Consider the following 15,786-nt stretch of genomic DNA (forward strand, 5'->3'; position numbering starts at 1 on the left):
TTGTATTTCATAAAATTTCTCCCTGCCCAACTCTCCAGCCTGTCGAGGTCTTGCTGAATGGCAGCACAGCCTTCTGGTGTGTCAGCCACTCCTCCCAGTTTTGCATCATCAGCAAACTTGCTGACAGTGCATTCTGTTCCCTCATCCAGGTCGTTGATGAATATATTGAATAGTACTGGTCCTAGTACCGACCCCTGAGAGACTCCACTAGATACAGACCTCCACTAGACTCTGTCCCATTGACCACAGCTCTCCGACTTCCTCCCTTCAACCAGTTCACAATCCACCTCACTACCCAATCATCCAGACCATACTTCCTCAGTTTAACTATACAGATGCTGTGGGAGACGGTGTCAAATGCTTTACTGAAATCCAGATAAACCACATCCACTGCATGGCCACCATCCCTCCACCGGGCTATGTCCCCATAAAAGGCTATCAGGTTGGTCAAATATGACTTCCCCTTGGCAAAGCCATGCTGACTGCTCCTAATGACCTTCTTATCCTTGATATGCCTAGAGACAGCATTGAGGATAAGTTGTTCCATCACCTTTGCAGGGATGGAGGTGAGGCTGACCAGTCTGTAGTTATCCAGGTCCTCCTTCTTGTCGTTTTTGAAGACTGGAGCAACATCTGCTTTCTTCCAGTCCTCAGGCACCTCTCCTGTTCCCCACGACTTGCCTCTCTACATCCTCTAACCAGAGTCTTATAATCCACCCAAGGAGCCAGCTCCTCCTTCCATGATCTATAGACTCTCTTCTTCCACTTGGGTTTGCCAAGCAGTTCCCTGCTTAACTATGTGGGTTAAACAATGAAGTCGAACCATGAAATTGAACCATGTGGGTTAAACAATGAAGTTTTAGTCATCATTTTTACCTTTGAGCATTTTGACTGCCACTGTTCTGCAGGTAGCAGTTTTGTCGATCCCAAATGCGTCTGCTTCTATGACCTGGCCAAAAGCTCCACGCCCAAGAGGTTTACCTTGAAGTGAGAAGATGAATATACATCCATTTATTTGCCTGGCACAGTGGGCAAAAGATGCACAATAAACAGCAGCTCTAAAATGTGTTTATGTACTGGAAATTATCATAGGGCCGATAGTAAGGAAAGGATGCATTATATCCCACAGGACCACAAAACCCACCCAGGGGGCCTGCAGCGAAATAGCCCCACAGCAAGCCAGGACCTGAAACATCCCCCAACACAGGGCTGGCTGCAGTATCACTAAATAGCTCACGTAACGAAGACACACCTAGCTTTAGTCGGTCTCTGGGAAACTCCCACTTGCTGGCATCATATGGGAGCCGTTCGCAGTGCTCATCTATAGGGACTTCATCAGGATCCATGATGATCGACAAGTAGCCAGTCTTCATGTCCCCTCCGTTGGCCTGGAAAATGGTATTAGTTGTAGTTGCACAGATTTTTTGCTGGTGATGTGCAGGCAAAGTGCCATTTTCTCACTTTGCAGGGTTTTGCTGGTTCCCAGAAATGCCAGGCTACCATTTCCCATCATGTCATCATGAGTGTGATCATTGTTAATTACTTGCACTGTTTTGTTTTGGTTTTTCTTTAACAAACAAAACCGCTGAAACATTTTTTTTTTCTCTTGCAAGGGCCTGTTCAATTAAAAACAAATTTCTGTGCCTCTGCTTCCAGGCAAGAATGTTATGGCATGGAGAGAAAAAATGTGTCTGTTGATTTAAGAACAATGGAAAGAAACAACACAAAAGGCCTCAAGTCAGCTCTCATTTGTCATGCAAGACCAGGGCTGATAGGACTGTATGAGAATTTTTTCATTACCCGCTTAACGGTCCGGAGGATGATTACAAGAAGCAACCAGAAGAACATGGCAATCACTGCAGTGCCAACGAGGATAATGAGCTCCAGATTTGTTTTCTCTTCAGCGCCTGGGAAGAAATAAATGAATATCTGAGTGATAGTTGGAAGCATATTGGTTTTGTTCATTCATTAAAGTAGAGAATGGAGGTCCTTGTTCTGAAGGTTCGTTTTAAAAGTGCAACATGGAGCAAAGAAACGAAAACAAAACAAAACAAAAAAGCTTGGGGTTTTATGTTGGAATATTATGCTTAGTTTGGTGTTGTTTTACACACCATCCAATTTCTTAGCATCAGTTTTGTTCCAAGAACAGTATCTGGACCTTTGGTAAACATGAAAAAGTAAAATCTCACATTTTAAAAAGAAATCATTGTTTTGGAATACTCAAAATAAATGTCTACTTCTCCAGAAACTAAAAAAGCCCCTATCATATAGTAAATAAAGTGCTGTGACAAGGACCCAGAGAACAATCTCTGTCTTGTCTCTTCACATGCTTGGCATGAAAAGGGCAGTTCTACAAGAACACATGAAAACAAGGTCTTATTTACAACATCCCTTTTCCAGCAAAATAATTTCCAGCAGATACCACTTGAACATCTACTAATGGACAGAAGCAGCTCTCTTCTTCAGCTCCTGTTTGCCACATCGTGCTCCTGTATTTCACCCTTTGCACCACACACATTTTCCTACACAGCAGCACGCTCCATTGCATGACCCCAATGAGCTGCACCATAAATTTCTTGGAATATATGTCCTATACAGCTTTCCAACTTTTACAGATAAGCCCCAGCCATATTTACCACATCAGCTGAAACCTACACTGATATCAGCTGCAGATAATTTCTTCTCCATGTAAACATATTTCCCAACATTTTAATACCCTAACAGGGCCCCTAAGAATAACAGGATATTGCTTTAATTACCTTAATGGAACAGATCAGACAATCACCCTGACTTGTAAGACAGAGGCTTGTGAAGCGATCAGTGACTAAATTTTGCAAATGTACTAATCCTAAGGGCAAGGAACTTTTAGTCTGAGGCTTCTCATTGCTGCTTTTGGTGGAAGTCCATCATGGTTCCAGCTACTAACCTTTTGTTAATTTTGCTGATTGTGTTTTGGTGTGCCACAACAGGACCAGAACAATTGAGAGATGGTCTCACAAACACGGTTTTCAGAGTTAGTGGACTAAGGTTGGACTCCTCTAACCCCAAACCACTATTTGTTCCTACTACTAACATAGGATGGTAATCACATCAGACTGCAAAAAGTCTTCACTGTTTTTTTTTAGCTGCTGTGACACCAGTGACACAGTTTAAACAGTTACAAGTGGTAAAAAACACAGTATGGCAATTATGTTCACCAAGAGAATAGATGCCCCAGGATATCTGCAATTTTGTAGGCAAGGTTTGCATGTAATATAGTCTGGCAGAATTTTTTTTGGACCCACAAGTGAGACAGACTCAGCGCTTGTTAAAAAGCACTAAACAATGTTGTGGAGAAGAAAGCGTCAGCCTCAACAGCTGGAATGACGATGGCTATGACAGCTTGATAGGAATGGTCAAGACTTTTCACAAATCTCATGGTGCACTTTCAACTCTCTGATCAGGATAGTCAGCAGATATTCTTTCTAGTGATTATAGAGATTTCATGTACAATCTGGACGGAAGCTAACACTAACCTTCCACTGAAAAAAAAGCCACTGCTTCTCTGCATCCGAGGACGTTGCAGGCAAGGCAGGTGTATAGCCCTCCATCTTCTTTCCTCACTCGACGTATGGTTAGTGTTTTGTTCCCATCTTTCAAAACAATACCTGGAAAAAAAAAATCCTGATTCTTCATTCCGCTACTTTTATGCCACTTTGTGGTAAAGATTCAAAATGAAATTTTTTATGGTGAAAATCAGCAGTGAGTCCCATGAAAGAAAGCCCTTAAGAAAATTCATAGCAAAGGAGCAATCCTCACCTGAATCTTCAACGAGGGTTTCATTATTTTTAAACCACATGATGTTTGGAGGAGGAATGCCATTTGCTGTGCATGACACTTCTATGGTTTCACCAACGTTTGTTGTTTGATTTTCCAGATTTCCTACAAGCGTAGGTGCCATGGGCTCTGTGGTTGAAAGATATGGCAAAATTACTGACCATTAAAGATCCATTTTTGCAGTAACAGAACTTGATGACACTCTGCACACTCTGATGGCACTCTGGCCCAGTAACAAAGTCTCAAATCCTTTCATAACATCAACAGCCACAGCATTCAAGTTACGAACAGAGTTGAACTCCACATGACATGAAAAAACGGTAATAGCCAAGAAAATTTTAACAGTATTGATGTTGAACTTGCTTTAGAAATTGCTTCCCTCGCATTTCTATTTCCAAGGTCATTATGAGAAGTCTGATACTGCTGGTCAAGCACCCATTCAGGAGAGCCCATGAACATGCGTACATATTTTCCTGACTCTGCCTAATCAGCCTGGACATCTAGGTCCCAAAGAAAAATCATCACTATCTGTGTAAAAAGATGATTGATTATCAGCTTGCACTGCTTGCACCTGAACACCAGCATCATTTCATGACAGTTTTAAATTATAGACACCACTTCAAGCTCAAGAGTCAATGACACAAAGCAGTAGCGTTAATTCTGTGAATACACACATGCATATACAGCTAGAGAGAAAAACATGCTTTGAAAAGTAAAATTGAGACATTACTGAGCTAAACACATGCCATTATTTGTGGAAAAGCCAAACTCATCTTGCACAGCACAGTGACTTGGTCAGTCTTTTCTCACTGGTACTGATGAAATAACAAGTCCCTGCTACCTGGACAAGCTCCAGTCCTGCATGTTACAACGAATGGTCTAAATCTATTAAACAGACTGAGCGCACCATTAACCCAACACTTGCAAGGCCTAAAGATACCAAAACCTGACAGTTTTTCATACACAACCACTCATTTTGGTTCACAGTAAGAGATCTGTACCTTGAACTGTGAGGTGCTTCACCAGGCAGTGCTGCGTTTTAGCCTTCTTGTCCTGAGCAATGCAAACGTAGTCCCCTCCATCCTGGAGGGAGATGTTACGGAGGATGAGCTCTAAGGTGACATTTTCGCTGTTGGTATTTGAAACCGTTGCGTTCAGCTTCTGCAGAGCATTGAGGTTCTTGCAAACAGGCATGGGCAGCCCTCCAAAGGGTGTCTGAGAACCGTGAGCACTGAGTTTGTACCACGACAGCTTCTCAAAGGTGAATTTGTCGGCCGTGCATTGCAAGGACATGTTATCCTTCTCTGTAAGTTGATTCCGAGGCTGGAGATTAATTTCAAGACCCCCTGCAAGTTAGCAAAATAAAGGCAATCCCTATTAGGTTGTGCATCTTGTTGCCAACACTAACTTGAAAAGGCCATTTTACAAATATGGCTTTATCTTCATCTTACCCAGTTGTAAATAAGGAAATAAACACTAAAAAATTCCATCCATCCATCCACCCATCCATCATCTAAAGAGTACAATCTCATTAAAAGCAATACATTTTACATTGATCAAGGGAAGATCTGTGTAATGAATACAGTTCCTGTTCCTGTAGAAACTTACAGCAACCTAGGAAGATTCTTAGCATTATCTTATAGTTTGTTTTTAGATTTGAACTGGCTTAGAAAATGTTAATTTTAGCTTTTATAGTACATCTTTATTTTGTGAAGCTACCGTAACTCCTTTGTAGCTCTGCAAAAGCGACTGCAAAAGCCCAACAGCAATCACTCTTGGGATAGCAGTGCCCATTTGCATCATTTTCATGGAACCACCACTCCACTGAGGCCAGTAGGACTATCCCTTGGCTCAAGTTTGGTGGTGACTTTAAAAGCTGCCTTAGGTAAACCTAAAACCCTGAAGGATTAAAGGATATTATAAAATACAGAAATCAGGCAGTGGCATTGAAGAGCCTATCACTAATGAAACAGATGATTAACTTGGCTCTCCTCAATGGAGTATACTTACTGGTCACATGAAAGGAGATAACTCTCTCACTCGACCCAGCTCTGTTCGTAGCCACACATCTGTACAGAGCAGATACATTCGCTGCTTGGATCACCAGGGTGCTCACAGTCTACAAAAGAATAATCAAGCAATTTCACACCCTGTCAGTGCTAAAGTACGTACATGAGCCTGACCACCCCGACAGCTCAGCAAAATGCTCTGCAGGCATCTGCACAACCAAAAATCCCTCCAAAGCTCAAATCCATGGCATGGCGGGAGTACGGTTCCCTCTTGACATTTACATGTTTGCCATTAAGTGTGTAATAATCAGACAGAAGTAAACAAGAGAAAGCAGCCTGCCAGAAGGCAGACTTTGGTCTGTGTGTTAATAAACGTTGCAGTCCTAACTTTTCCTGCTCTTCAGCCTCTCCAGCTTCTCCCTATTATAGCTAATTGGGAAGATTAACTCACCTCACTTCAGACCGCTAAGGCAAGCAGTGAAATCTAAGTAAGTTACATTCCTCAGTGAAGATTCTATTTTGGTCAGTGTCTGAAGGACCTGAAATTGTGTATCTCTGCCTAGTGGCTTCTGTAGGAAGTTGCACTTGGGGAGTTGATTCCCCAAGTTTAATGGCAGGTGAAAAGTCTCATTTTTAGCAATATATTTGCAGATACGTGAACTGCCAATCAACTCCAAGCAAGAGAAAAGAAAATCAGCTCACCTTTGTTTTCCCAGCAATAGTAACGACTCGGTGTTTAATTTCAACCTGATTCCCACCCTTCCTCTCCGAGATCGCTTTCCACTTCCTACATGAATATGGATTGGCTCCTGAGCGAACTTTCCTGAGATATAAGTAGAGACATTTGCATTAGATAAGATGAATATTCACCCTTCAAGAGAGTGGGTTGTTTTCTCTTTATAATATGGAGATATTTATCTTTAAATCAGACACATCACTGGCCACAGCCTGCATCTGAGAGTGAAGAGTATGTTTCTGGAAACATTTCTATTAAATTGCACCCTACAACCTTCTGAGACCTTTGCGCTCTGTAAAATAAGGAACCCCTAAGCCTAAAGGTGAATTTCCTAATTAATCTGCCTGTGTCAGCTCCATCAGGATGCTCAAAGGGAAGCAGCTATTCTAGGAACAAACCTCCATTCATAACTGAATGATTCAAGTTAATTTAGTTCAAAGGAAGACAGAGAGACATAGAAATCGCTGAACTCCCTACAAGAATTTCTTGAGGACAGTAGCCATTGTGTAGGAAGTAACCAGGCACCAAAGGAAGAAACTAGTGGAAATCATTTTAAAAACAACAACAGGAAAGAGTAGTGCTTTTTTTTTTTCTGGCTTGCTTTTTTTTTAAAAAAAAAGGAAATCTGGGCTTATGGCAGGTCCAGATAAGGGAAGCTGCATGAATCTCAGTCAGGCACTCTCTCTATCATTCCCCAACATCAATCAGTGCATTTCCTCAGAGATACACTTTCACACAGATAAAGAGCACCGTCACATTCAGCACTTGAGTGTAAAAAAAAAAAAAAAGGCACCACAAGGATCTGCAATTAGCATAAACAGCAAATTTCCTCTGTTCAGGAGGGAGTTTTGGTCCTGCAGCCCACGAGGAGATCTAGGGGCAGGGCAGGGGGGGCAGACAAACAGCTGTGTTTGAAACCCCACACAAGCCAAGACGCCCTTCAAGAAAGCACAATGGCTACACGCAGCCACTGCTGGCTCCTCGCTGAGGGTGGCCCTTGCCTCTGCTCACAACAACGACCTCGGCCAAGCTTGCCAGCAACAATTTGCCCATTAACTACAACAATTTTTTCTTCATTGGCCATTGGGTTTGTACTTGGTAATGAGCCTGGACAAGGAATGCTTTACCCCCCCCAAAAAAGCCCAACCCAAACATCCGGCAAGAGATATATAAGCTGCAGAAGATAGCCAGGGCTTAGCACTCACTGGGGGCTGAAAGTGCACTCCTCCTCCAGCTGCCAGTGCCAGAGGATGGCGGCAGGCGGCGGGACGGCATAGATGGTGCAGGTGAGCGACTGTGTTGAGCCGTACTTGTAGGAGTCAACAGGAGCCAGCAGCGCGTTCTCACCAATCTGTGGAGGGACTGGAGACAGAGCAGCAGGTTATACCTCCAGCTAATGGCTCCCTATCAGCAACGTGTCCACCCATTAGACCCACAGTGGTTAATTCATGCTGTGCCCCACAACTGAGTGCAACATGGAGCATCTCCAAGGACACGATTGGAAGACGTGAACCTGCCCAGCATCTTGAGGTCCTCAAGACACAATGCTCAGGATCATCCTATAAAATCTCCCTTTGTTATGCCCTGGTTTAAAATACAACCCTTGGGCTCCCACCACCATGCCCGACCATTAAACGTATATTATTTCCCAACCCTGATCCAACTGCATGTAGCCTCACTGCCCTTTCCAAGACCTGCTATGTTCAAAGCGTTTGGGCTAGGCAGTTTCCTGGGGAGCAGAGAGGAGGATGAGGAGTGCTGCGCAGGGCAGGGTGGAAGAGGAGGGACCTGCTGCATGGGGCAGGAAGGATAGGCGAGGCGGGACAGGGCCAGGATGGAGCGGAGTGTGTGGGGGAGGACTCCAGCAGCACGGCAAGCAAGGAGGGCAGGAAAAGAGCAGGATGCAGAGGCAAAAGAACAATATACAGAAAACAAAAAACCCACACAACAAGTATCATCACAACAACAACACCCGGAGCCTGTAGCCTCTGAACCAGCACATCCTGGAACAAGGAGACGGGCCACTTCTGCCCTCCCAGGGCTGATGCTCAAGTGTTCTCCTCCAGGCCAACACCCTCACTTAAATCTTCACAGCTCTGGGATGAATTTTGTCATAAGAACAGTAATACACCACATCCACACGTGAAAGAAAGGTACCCCTTTGGTATGTCACTTACCATTCACAAGCAGGGTAAACATATGTCTCTTCTGCATCTTGTTAGTAGGGTTTGTAAGGACAACAGTGTAATTCCCAGCGTCCTTTTCAGTCGCTTCAGTGATCACTAGTGTGTAGCCAAGTTTAACTGTATGATTTGCATTGATGGCTTTTCCATTTTTAAACCTGAGGGAAAATATAGAACACTTTGAATACTTTAGAGATTTACCTTGACTAAGGGTAGCTCAGTTTTTCAAACCCGTTATGTCCCGATTCTTACCATTTCGCCTCTGGTGGAGGATATCCTTTGAACTTGATGGGAATTTTGACTGTATCACCTAACTTTGTCTCAACCACATTCTCCATTCTCTCCAGATGAATAAAAGGACTTTCTGCAAAACAAGAAATTAAACTACATGGTCTTTCCACACATACAAAAGTGTAAGCATTCTCCCTTTGACTCAGCATTTAACAACAGATGCCAAACTGAGGCCAGCAGCAGGATGCCACTAGTAAAGCACAGTCGACTCTGAACTGGGCTCTGGAGAGATGGACCCACCATGAAAACCCAGTCCTTTCGCTCGCACAGAGGAATGGACCAGTTTCCCCATCAAGGAACTCTGGAAATCAGAGACAAGACTCAGCTCTTAGGACAGTGTGTCAACTGTCAGATGTAGTGTCAGACCTGTAAATTTATATATATATATAAATGCAGACATACCATAAAGCTAGCTAGATCTACTCATTCTAGAAAATAATGGTATTCAAACTAGCAATGTGGTAAAGTTAGATACCTTCAGCCTCTTCTCAAGCACAGATGTGAACTGTTGCAGTCACATGATATTTGGACATTATTTACATTACTTGCTATAAATTACAAATGTGCATTCAGACCAAGAGAGCTATTAGTCTTTTGACTAAGATTTAGGATGGTATGGACTTGATATGTAGTATGATCAATGGTCTTGTTTTGGCTACTGAAGAGAAACACAAAGAACCCAGGAGAAAATTTAGTCTGTCTTGAATCATAGTAACTTTGAATGTTAAAACAAACAAACAAAAAAACCAACCCCAACCTTAGTATTCTGGCCCCTGAAATCAGACCTCAAGAAAACCAGTCTCCTTCAAAATATAAACCCCTTTGTCTGACTAAGTGATTAAGCCATTCTCAGGCTGGCAATTTTTTTGTAGGAGTAAGCTGGTGGAGCTGCTGGGGCTGCACCCAAGAGGGGCTTGAGAAAAGGCTGTAGGATGTGGCCTCATACTTATCTATAGGGTTAGCCAAAGTTGTTTCCTTTGCATCATTTCCGTACAACCAAAACTATCCAATTCATCTATTCAAAATGTAAAAGCTGAAAGTTTTATTTTCCTAGCTTTGTTCATGCTGACCCAGACTCTTGTCCTCCAGAGCCACCAGAATCTAGCCTAAGTTCACCTGGAATGAGAACAGGCAACCGTTACGCAAGGTTGTCTACCCAAATTCAGCTTTACAGGACTTCAAGGAGGTCAACACAGAAGACGACCACAGGTTTACCTCAGTTTATTTGGCTGCCCACTTCCCTGTGAGATTCTACAGCTTTCACTAACAGAGAACATCATTTAAAATCTTATCATTAGCAAAGCCTGTGGTATATAAATAATCCTATAGCAGGTGTTAGAGAAATACTGTAGCTGCAGCTGGGTTCATTTCTGTCATTTGATTCACCACTGAGATGCCTTCTACATCCCAGTAATAAATCCCAAATCTGAAGTAATCAATAAAACTGAAGCGGAAGGTGCCATACCATGGATAATGAAGTAACTGCTGTTTTTCATGTTCATACGACCACTGGATGCTGCACAAGTATATCGACCTTTGTCACTTAAGGACACGCTGTCGATGGTAAGAGTGCTTACAAACTTCTTTACTTCTCCTACAGTGGTTTTTAAATCCCGTATGATGGCACGTTTTTCCTGTAATAGATAAAATACAGAGGTGTTTGGGAATTTTATTGTTGTTCCTCCTGTCCCCCTTTGCACACCGGTATATACTACCAATTTCTTTGTGTTTTATCATCTGCTTTCTCAATATTATACAGGGGGAGCGACATTATATCTAAATCAAATTTCACTGTGATGTTCGTTTAAGTTATTACAAATTTACCTTGATGGAAGGGTAATCCCATTTAAAATCAATTCCTACATTCAGCTCTGTCCTGACGGTACAATTGAGAACGAGTTTTTCTCCCACTGCCAGCTCTACTTGGTAGTGTGGGTTCATTGTCAGGTCATAAATTCTGTATCCTAGGGGAAAGAAAAGGCACACATAGAAGATGGTGGGGTAAGAAGAGGTTTCTTCACAGCATTTGCCACCAGATTTCCCCAGTGTATTCACTGAAACTCCTACTGAAACCTCAGCGACGAAGAGACCCCTCAATGCTCCAGCGCCACACGATGATGGGTATGCAAACGAGCCTGGAGGGAAGGGACGTGCCTGCCCTGAGCATTTCCCAGCTCAGCACCGCGTCATTCAGGATGTATGCACTTGATCAGAGCCCCCCCGGCGGTGGGAGCAGGCAGGAGATGATGACCCAGTTCCTCTGCCTTAGACATCTTTTCCTCACCCTTGAGAGACCTGAGACTAAAGGAGATACATCTCCCTCCCCAGCAGCAAGTGGGAACAGTCTGGCATTGGGAAAATTATCTAAAGCTTACTTTGTACCATAAAATAGTTAAAATATTCCAAACCAGAATATTCTGGCTGCAGAAATTCTGAGTTTGCTTTGAATTAGAGTGAGAATTTGGTGTAGAAGCAAGAGCCTGCTGCACAGAGTAAAGGGTGGAGGGCTGCTATGCCTTCGTGCCGAGCAAGGCAAGACCATCTTGATGCCATCTGGACACTTGAAGTGGTCCCTGTGGCCCCAGCCAAAGGAGAAATAGCTGCAGTTTCAGCTCAGGCTTGAGCCTCCACAGAATCATCATTTCTGGGTTTTGTCAAACAACTGACAAAAGCTATGAGGAAAGCATAAACCCCTATGAGAGTCAGGACACAGGGCAGAAGGAGAAAGGCAGCCTCACTCCTAGTGAGACCCCATTCCCCTGGTACCCCCTCAGGGCAATTCCTTTCCCTCTGCTGCTGATGAATGCCTGCCTCCACTTCCCTTCAACTATGATTTGGATCCTGGATAAGTGAGTAAAGTACCGACTAGAGTGATTTTAGACATTTTCACTATGAAGAGTGATTTTATGAAAAAAGCTTGCAATGTCAAGATAAAAATAAAAATCTCTGGCATCCATGTAAAACACTAAAAATAGAAGCACTTATCCACATGATGAAGCAGAAAAAAACCACAATACATCCGATATAAAAGAAAAGTAATATATATCACAACATCTATTTTGCATTAGCTGCATTGTCAGTATTGAATAACCTAGAGCCCAGCCAAATGTAATTGGTTCAGTCTGTTATAGCGAGCAAAAGGACATTGGCTATATAGAAAAAACCCCACACTTTGCCTTACCTACAACTGCGACTATGTATATCACGGACTGGTAGCTTTCATCATCTATTTTAGCTTCACAGAAGACCATGCCTGCATAGTTGATTAAATGACTGGGTATAGTGAAGCCTTTTTTATTATTCCACGAAATTGATTTGCCGTCAGGAACAAATACCTTTTCTGGGTATTTCTGTTTGAAATATTGATAAAATACATTGTTAGATTTCAAAAAAATCAAACAACTCCAAATTTTCAAGCCCAACATTTTCCAAAACCACCTAGTTTTAACATCCTAGCGCAGGCAATCTCCCTTTCACAGGCAATCACGCCACATCTCGAGAGCGCAGGATCATGGACAAGTACATCCACAGCACTCACCTTGTAATCACAGGCTGTATAATTCCCAAGGGTGGAAAGAAGTTTTTAAGAAATGTATTTATACTTCAAGCAATTTATTTATGTCACAGTGATTTCAACTAACTCTTAAAATAATAAGGGGCTTTCTCCTTACCGCATGTAGAGATACATTGAGATTTGATATGGTTCCAAGGCACGGCACTACCACAGTTTTATTCTTAGTGATGTACACAATGCCCAGCTGATCACTAACTGAAGTCACAAATGGAGATCTGTAATCTAGAAGAACATTCAATTAGTAAATGGGTATTATTTGTCACATGATTATGGCGGAAAGTTTTTCAACTTTGTTCTTTCCCTTTCTATTTCTTATCAATTCAGTTTTCTCCTTTTCTATGCCATAAAACACTTTAAGGATGAGACTAAATAGACATATTTCTACAGACTCACCCCCCGCAGCTTTACAATATCATTATCAAAACAGTTATCGGCAGCAGTGCGCACTGTGGAGAATAGCTTCCTGCCACTGCAGTCTTTGGGCCGATAAAAATTTGATTTACCCTCGTGTGACTTTCCTTGCATAAGTATTACAGGAAATATCAGTTAAAAGTAGTGACATGCTACATTGGGTCCCTCAATGGCAGCATCCTCTTCAAAGTCAGACCAAAAAAATGTACGTTCGTATAGAACAAGCTAATCCATGTACCTAACAGCATCTCATTTTTGAAAATGGTAACTATAGGTTAACAATAAAAAAGAAATAGGGCACATAAGAAAATGAGCACGAACCCATCAGCACAAAAAGGCAGATGCCTCAACGAGTGTGCTTACTTAAGCTGAGCATGTAACTGGAGGCTCGGCAGTGTCTACAATGGTACCTACACAACTGACAGCCTCAGTTTCAAAACTTAGCCCTTACAGCCTAAACAGATTTTACCATCACAGTCAGGAAATGTGTGGAAGTTTATGTTTTGGGGTTGTTTTGACAGGTTTTTTAATGGGTTCAGATAGTACAAATTGTAAAAGGGATCAGATCAGTCAGCTTTGATAAAAATACAATCTCTATAAACCTCTCTCATACGAAACTCGCTGAGGTCAGTAATAGCTCTGCATTTTTGAGGACAGGCTCAGAGCACAGTACAGGTACATATATTAAGTTCTGGGTGGAGCAGGATAGCAGACCAAGTACTGCACACAGCAGGTCAGTTCAAAATGGCAGATATAAAGGTTTTTCTATTGATAGCAACTAGAATTACTCAACATGAAAACAAAAATAGTAACAACTTCACAGGATCAAAATTTCTACGATTAATAAATTTTAACATCAAAACTGCTTTAAGATACTTGATATCCCTTTTTTCTGTTGAGGCTACAGGAAGAGACACCTAAGAGCTTTGTAAGCACTTACCTTGAACGTAGACATAAATGGTCGTAGCTGCCTGGTTGTCCCTGTAAAGGCACCTGTAGTCCCCTGTGTCATTGCCGATGACTCTGAGTACAGTAAGTGTCTTGCAGTAGGGACCATCACTGCAGTCTGTCGCAGAGATACGCTTCTCAGCACTGCTCTGGTTGCTGGGCCAGGACCACTCCAGTGGTCTCTGACCGCTGGGAAAGCAAACATCAGAGGAGCGTGGGCATGTGATGAGCACCAGCATTAATGCCAACCTGGCAAACCCCAGCCCCACCATGCAATCATAGAATCATAGAATCATAGAATCATAGAATCATAGAATCATAGAATCATAGAATCATAGAATCATAGAATGGTTTGGATTAGAAGGGTCCTTAAAGTCCGTCTAGTCCCTACAGCTATGGAGAGGAATAGGCTTCATCCCATCACATACAGCATCAAGCCGCGTAGAACACATTCATGTAACCTATAAGGAAGCTACTCGAGATTTACCTTTGGCTGAATCTAAGTGACATGGAATCCAAAAGGGAACATCAAGACCATGGATCGCCCACCCTGTGCCCTCCAGCTTTCTCTTGCCGCAACCCTCTAAGATAATTTCTAAAGTCTGTCAGGGAAAAGCAAGGCGAGGGAGGCACAAAGAGAGTGGGGAGAAACAAGTGATGATGGGAGAGCTATCAAATCAGCTGCAACTCTACAAAAACTCACAACATGAATCACTCCCATCAAAATCATGCTGGACAGATTTGCCCTTACCTGCAAGTAATATTTAGAGTGTCATTTGCAGTTATTGTGAGGACATCTTTTTGGATGCTAAGGGTTGGCAGATCCAGAGAGATAAATAAACCTGCGAAAACATGCATAAAAACCCTCAAATCAATCCAACAAAAAAAAAAGTAAATGCTTCTCAGAAAAGCATTATATACAGGAATACGCAGCATGTTTTAAGCGGTCACTTTCACATCACCTATGCAGCAATGGAGGGTAAATAATGACTTTTCACATATCCCAGAAAGTTCAAAAACTCTGTCATAACAGGAAGCAAAGGCAGATGGTCAGGAGCTAGCTGCAGAGCACTACAATTCAGCCAGCCAGGGTGGAGTTCCTGTTTTCTTGCATTGCCAACTTCAAGGTCTAACAAGAGGATGTGGGACATTGAAACGAAGTGAACCTTCATCTGATGATCTCACTCCCTGGGGAAAGGGATTACTAACTTTTCTTATATTAAACTGAATATACTTACGTTCTTCAAGATGGCTAATCAATGAATGACGTGAAGAAACTATTTTACAGTTTTATTCCATAATTTTTCTAAGGTTATCTCTTCTCTCCTGAGCAGTTTGGCCAAAAAATCTATTACTACCAGACTTTATTCATGCAAGGGCCTGCATCGCAACCACCTCAACCCACCCACGCTTGTGAGAGCTGGGGTCTGGGTGCCAGTGCTTGCCCAGCTTCTGTAACATCTGCGAGTACCACGGAGAGAGATTTGGGGTCCGCTCTGGCTGCTCCCACCACAGTCAGGAATCCCTCCTCACTGGGGTGAGCCAGCAGCCCCAACCGGGACAGCTTGGCCAGCTATGACAGACACCAAGAACACATGGCCAGACTGGGACCTTCCCTGTTTCCCTAGTATTTCCCCACGCTTTAATCACTGGCATCCCAAGCAGGTTCTTCGCTGGTGACGAGTTTCCCGCAGTTGGCTCCAGGGACATTCTGCTCTAGGAAATGATGGCTGATGCTAGAGCCAAGTGAGCCGGACACTACGTCGTGGCACGGCAGCGCGCTCCGACGGGCCAGCACCGGGACAGGGGAACGGAGAG

General features: G+C 42.9%; 1 protein-coding gene across 1 annotated transcript in view; it reads right to left on the bottom strand.

The window, feature by feature from the left end:
• Positions 1 to 15,541, bottom strand: part of KDR (kinase insert domain receptor (a type III receptor tyrosine kinase)) — a gene marked incomplete at its 5' end in the record, with an annotated part of 31,175 nt that extends 15,634 nt beyond the window's left edge. Inside the window, 18 exons of the mRNA XM_009875522.1 lie at positions 877 to 981; positions 1,253 to 1,388; positions 1,801 to 1,907; positions 3,516 to 3,647; positions 3,799 to 3,945; positions 4,818 to 5,162; positions 5,827 to 5,935; positions 6,528 to 6,648; positions 7,767 to 7,923; positions 8,739 to 8,902; positions 8,997 to 9,108; positions 10,501 to 10,669; positions 10,860 to 10,999; positions 12,217 to 12,385; positions 12,707 to 12,831; positions 13,961 to 14,157; positions 14,720 to 14,833; positions 15,378 to 15,541. Coding sequence (XP_009873824.1) covers positions 877 to 981; positions 1,253 to 1,388; positions 1,801 to 1,907; positions 3,516 to 3,647; positions 3,799 to 3,945; positions 4,818 to 5,162; positions 5,827 to 5,935; positions 6,528 to 6,648; positions 7,767 to 7,923; positions 8,739 to 8,902; positions 8,997 to 9,108; positions 10,501 to 10,669; positions 10,860 to 10,999; positions 12,217 to 12,385; positions 12,707 to 12,831; positions 13,961 to 14,157; positions 14,720 to 14,833; positions 15,378 to 15,541 — 2,713 coding nt within the window. The remainder of the gene's footprint in view (positions 1 to 876; positions 982 to 1,252; positions 1,389 to 1,800; positions 1,908 to 3,515; positions 3,648 to 3,798; positions 3,946 to 4,817; positions 5,163 to 5,826; positions 5,936 to 6,527; positions 6,649 to 7,766; positions 7,924 to 8,738; positions 8,903 to 8,996; positions 9,109 to 10,500; positions 10,670 to 10,859; positions 11,000 to 12,216; positions 12,386 to 12,706; positions 12,832 to 13,960; positions 14,158 to 14,719; positions 14,834 to 15,377) is intronic.
• Between the last annotated feature and the right edge of the window lie 245 nt (positions 15,542 to 15,786).

The sequence above is a fragment of the Apaloderma vittatum genome, unplaced genomic scaffold, assembly GCF_000703405.1.
Source record: "Apaloderma vittatum isolate BGI_N311 unplaced genomic scaffold, ASM70340v1 scaffold10358, whole genome shotgun sequence".
In the NCBI taxonomy this organism is placed as follows: Eukaryota; Metazoa; Chordata; class Aves; order Trogoniformes; family Trogonidae; genus Apaloderma; species Apaloderma vittatum.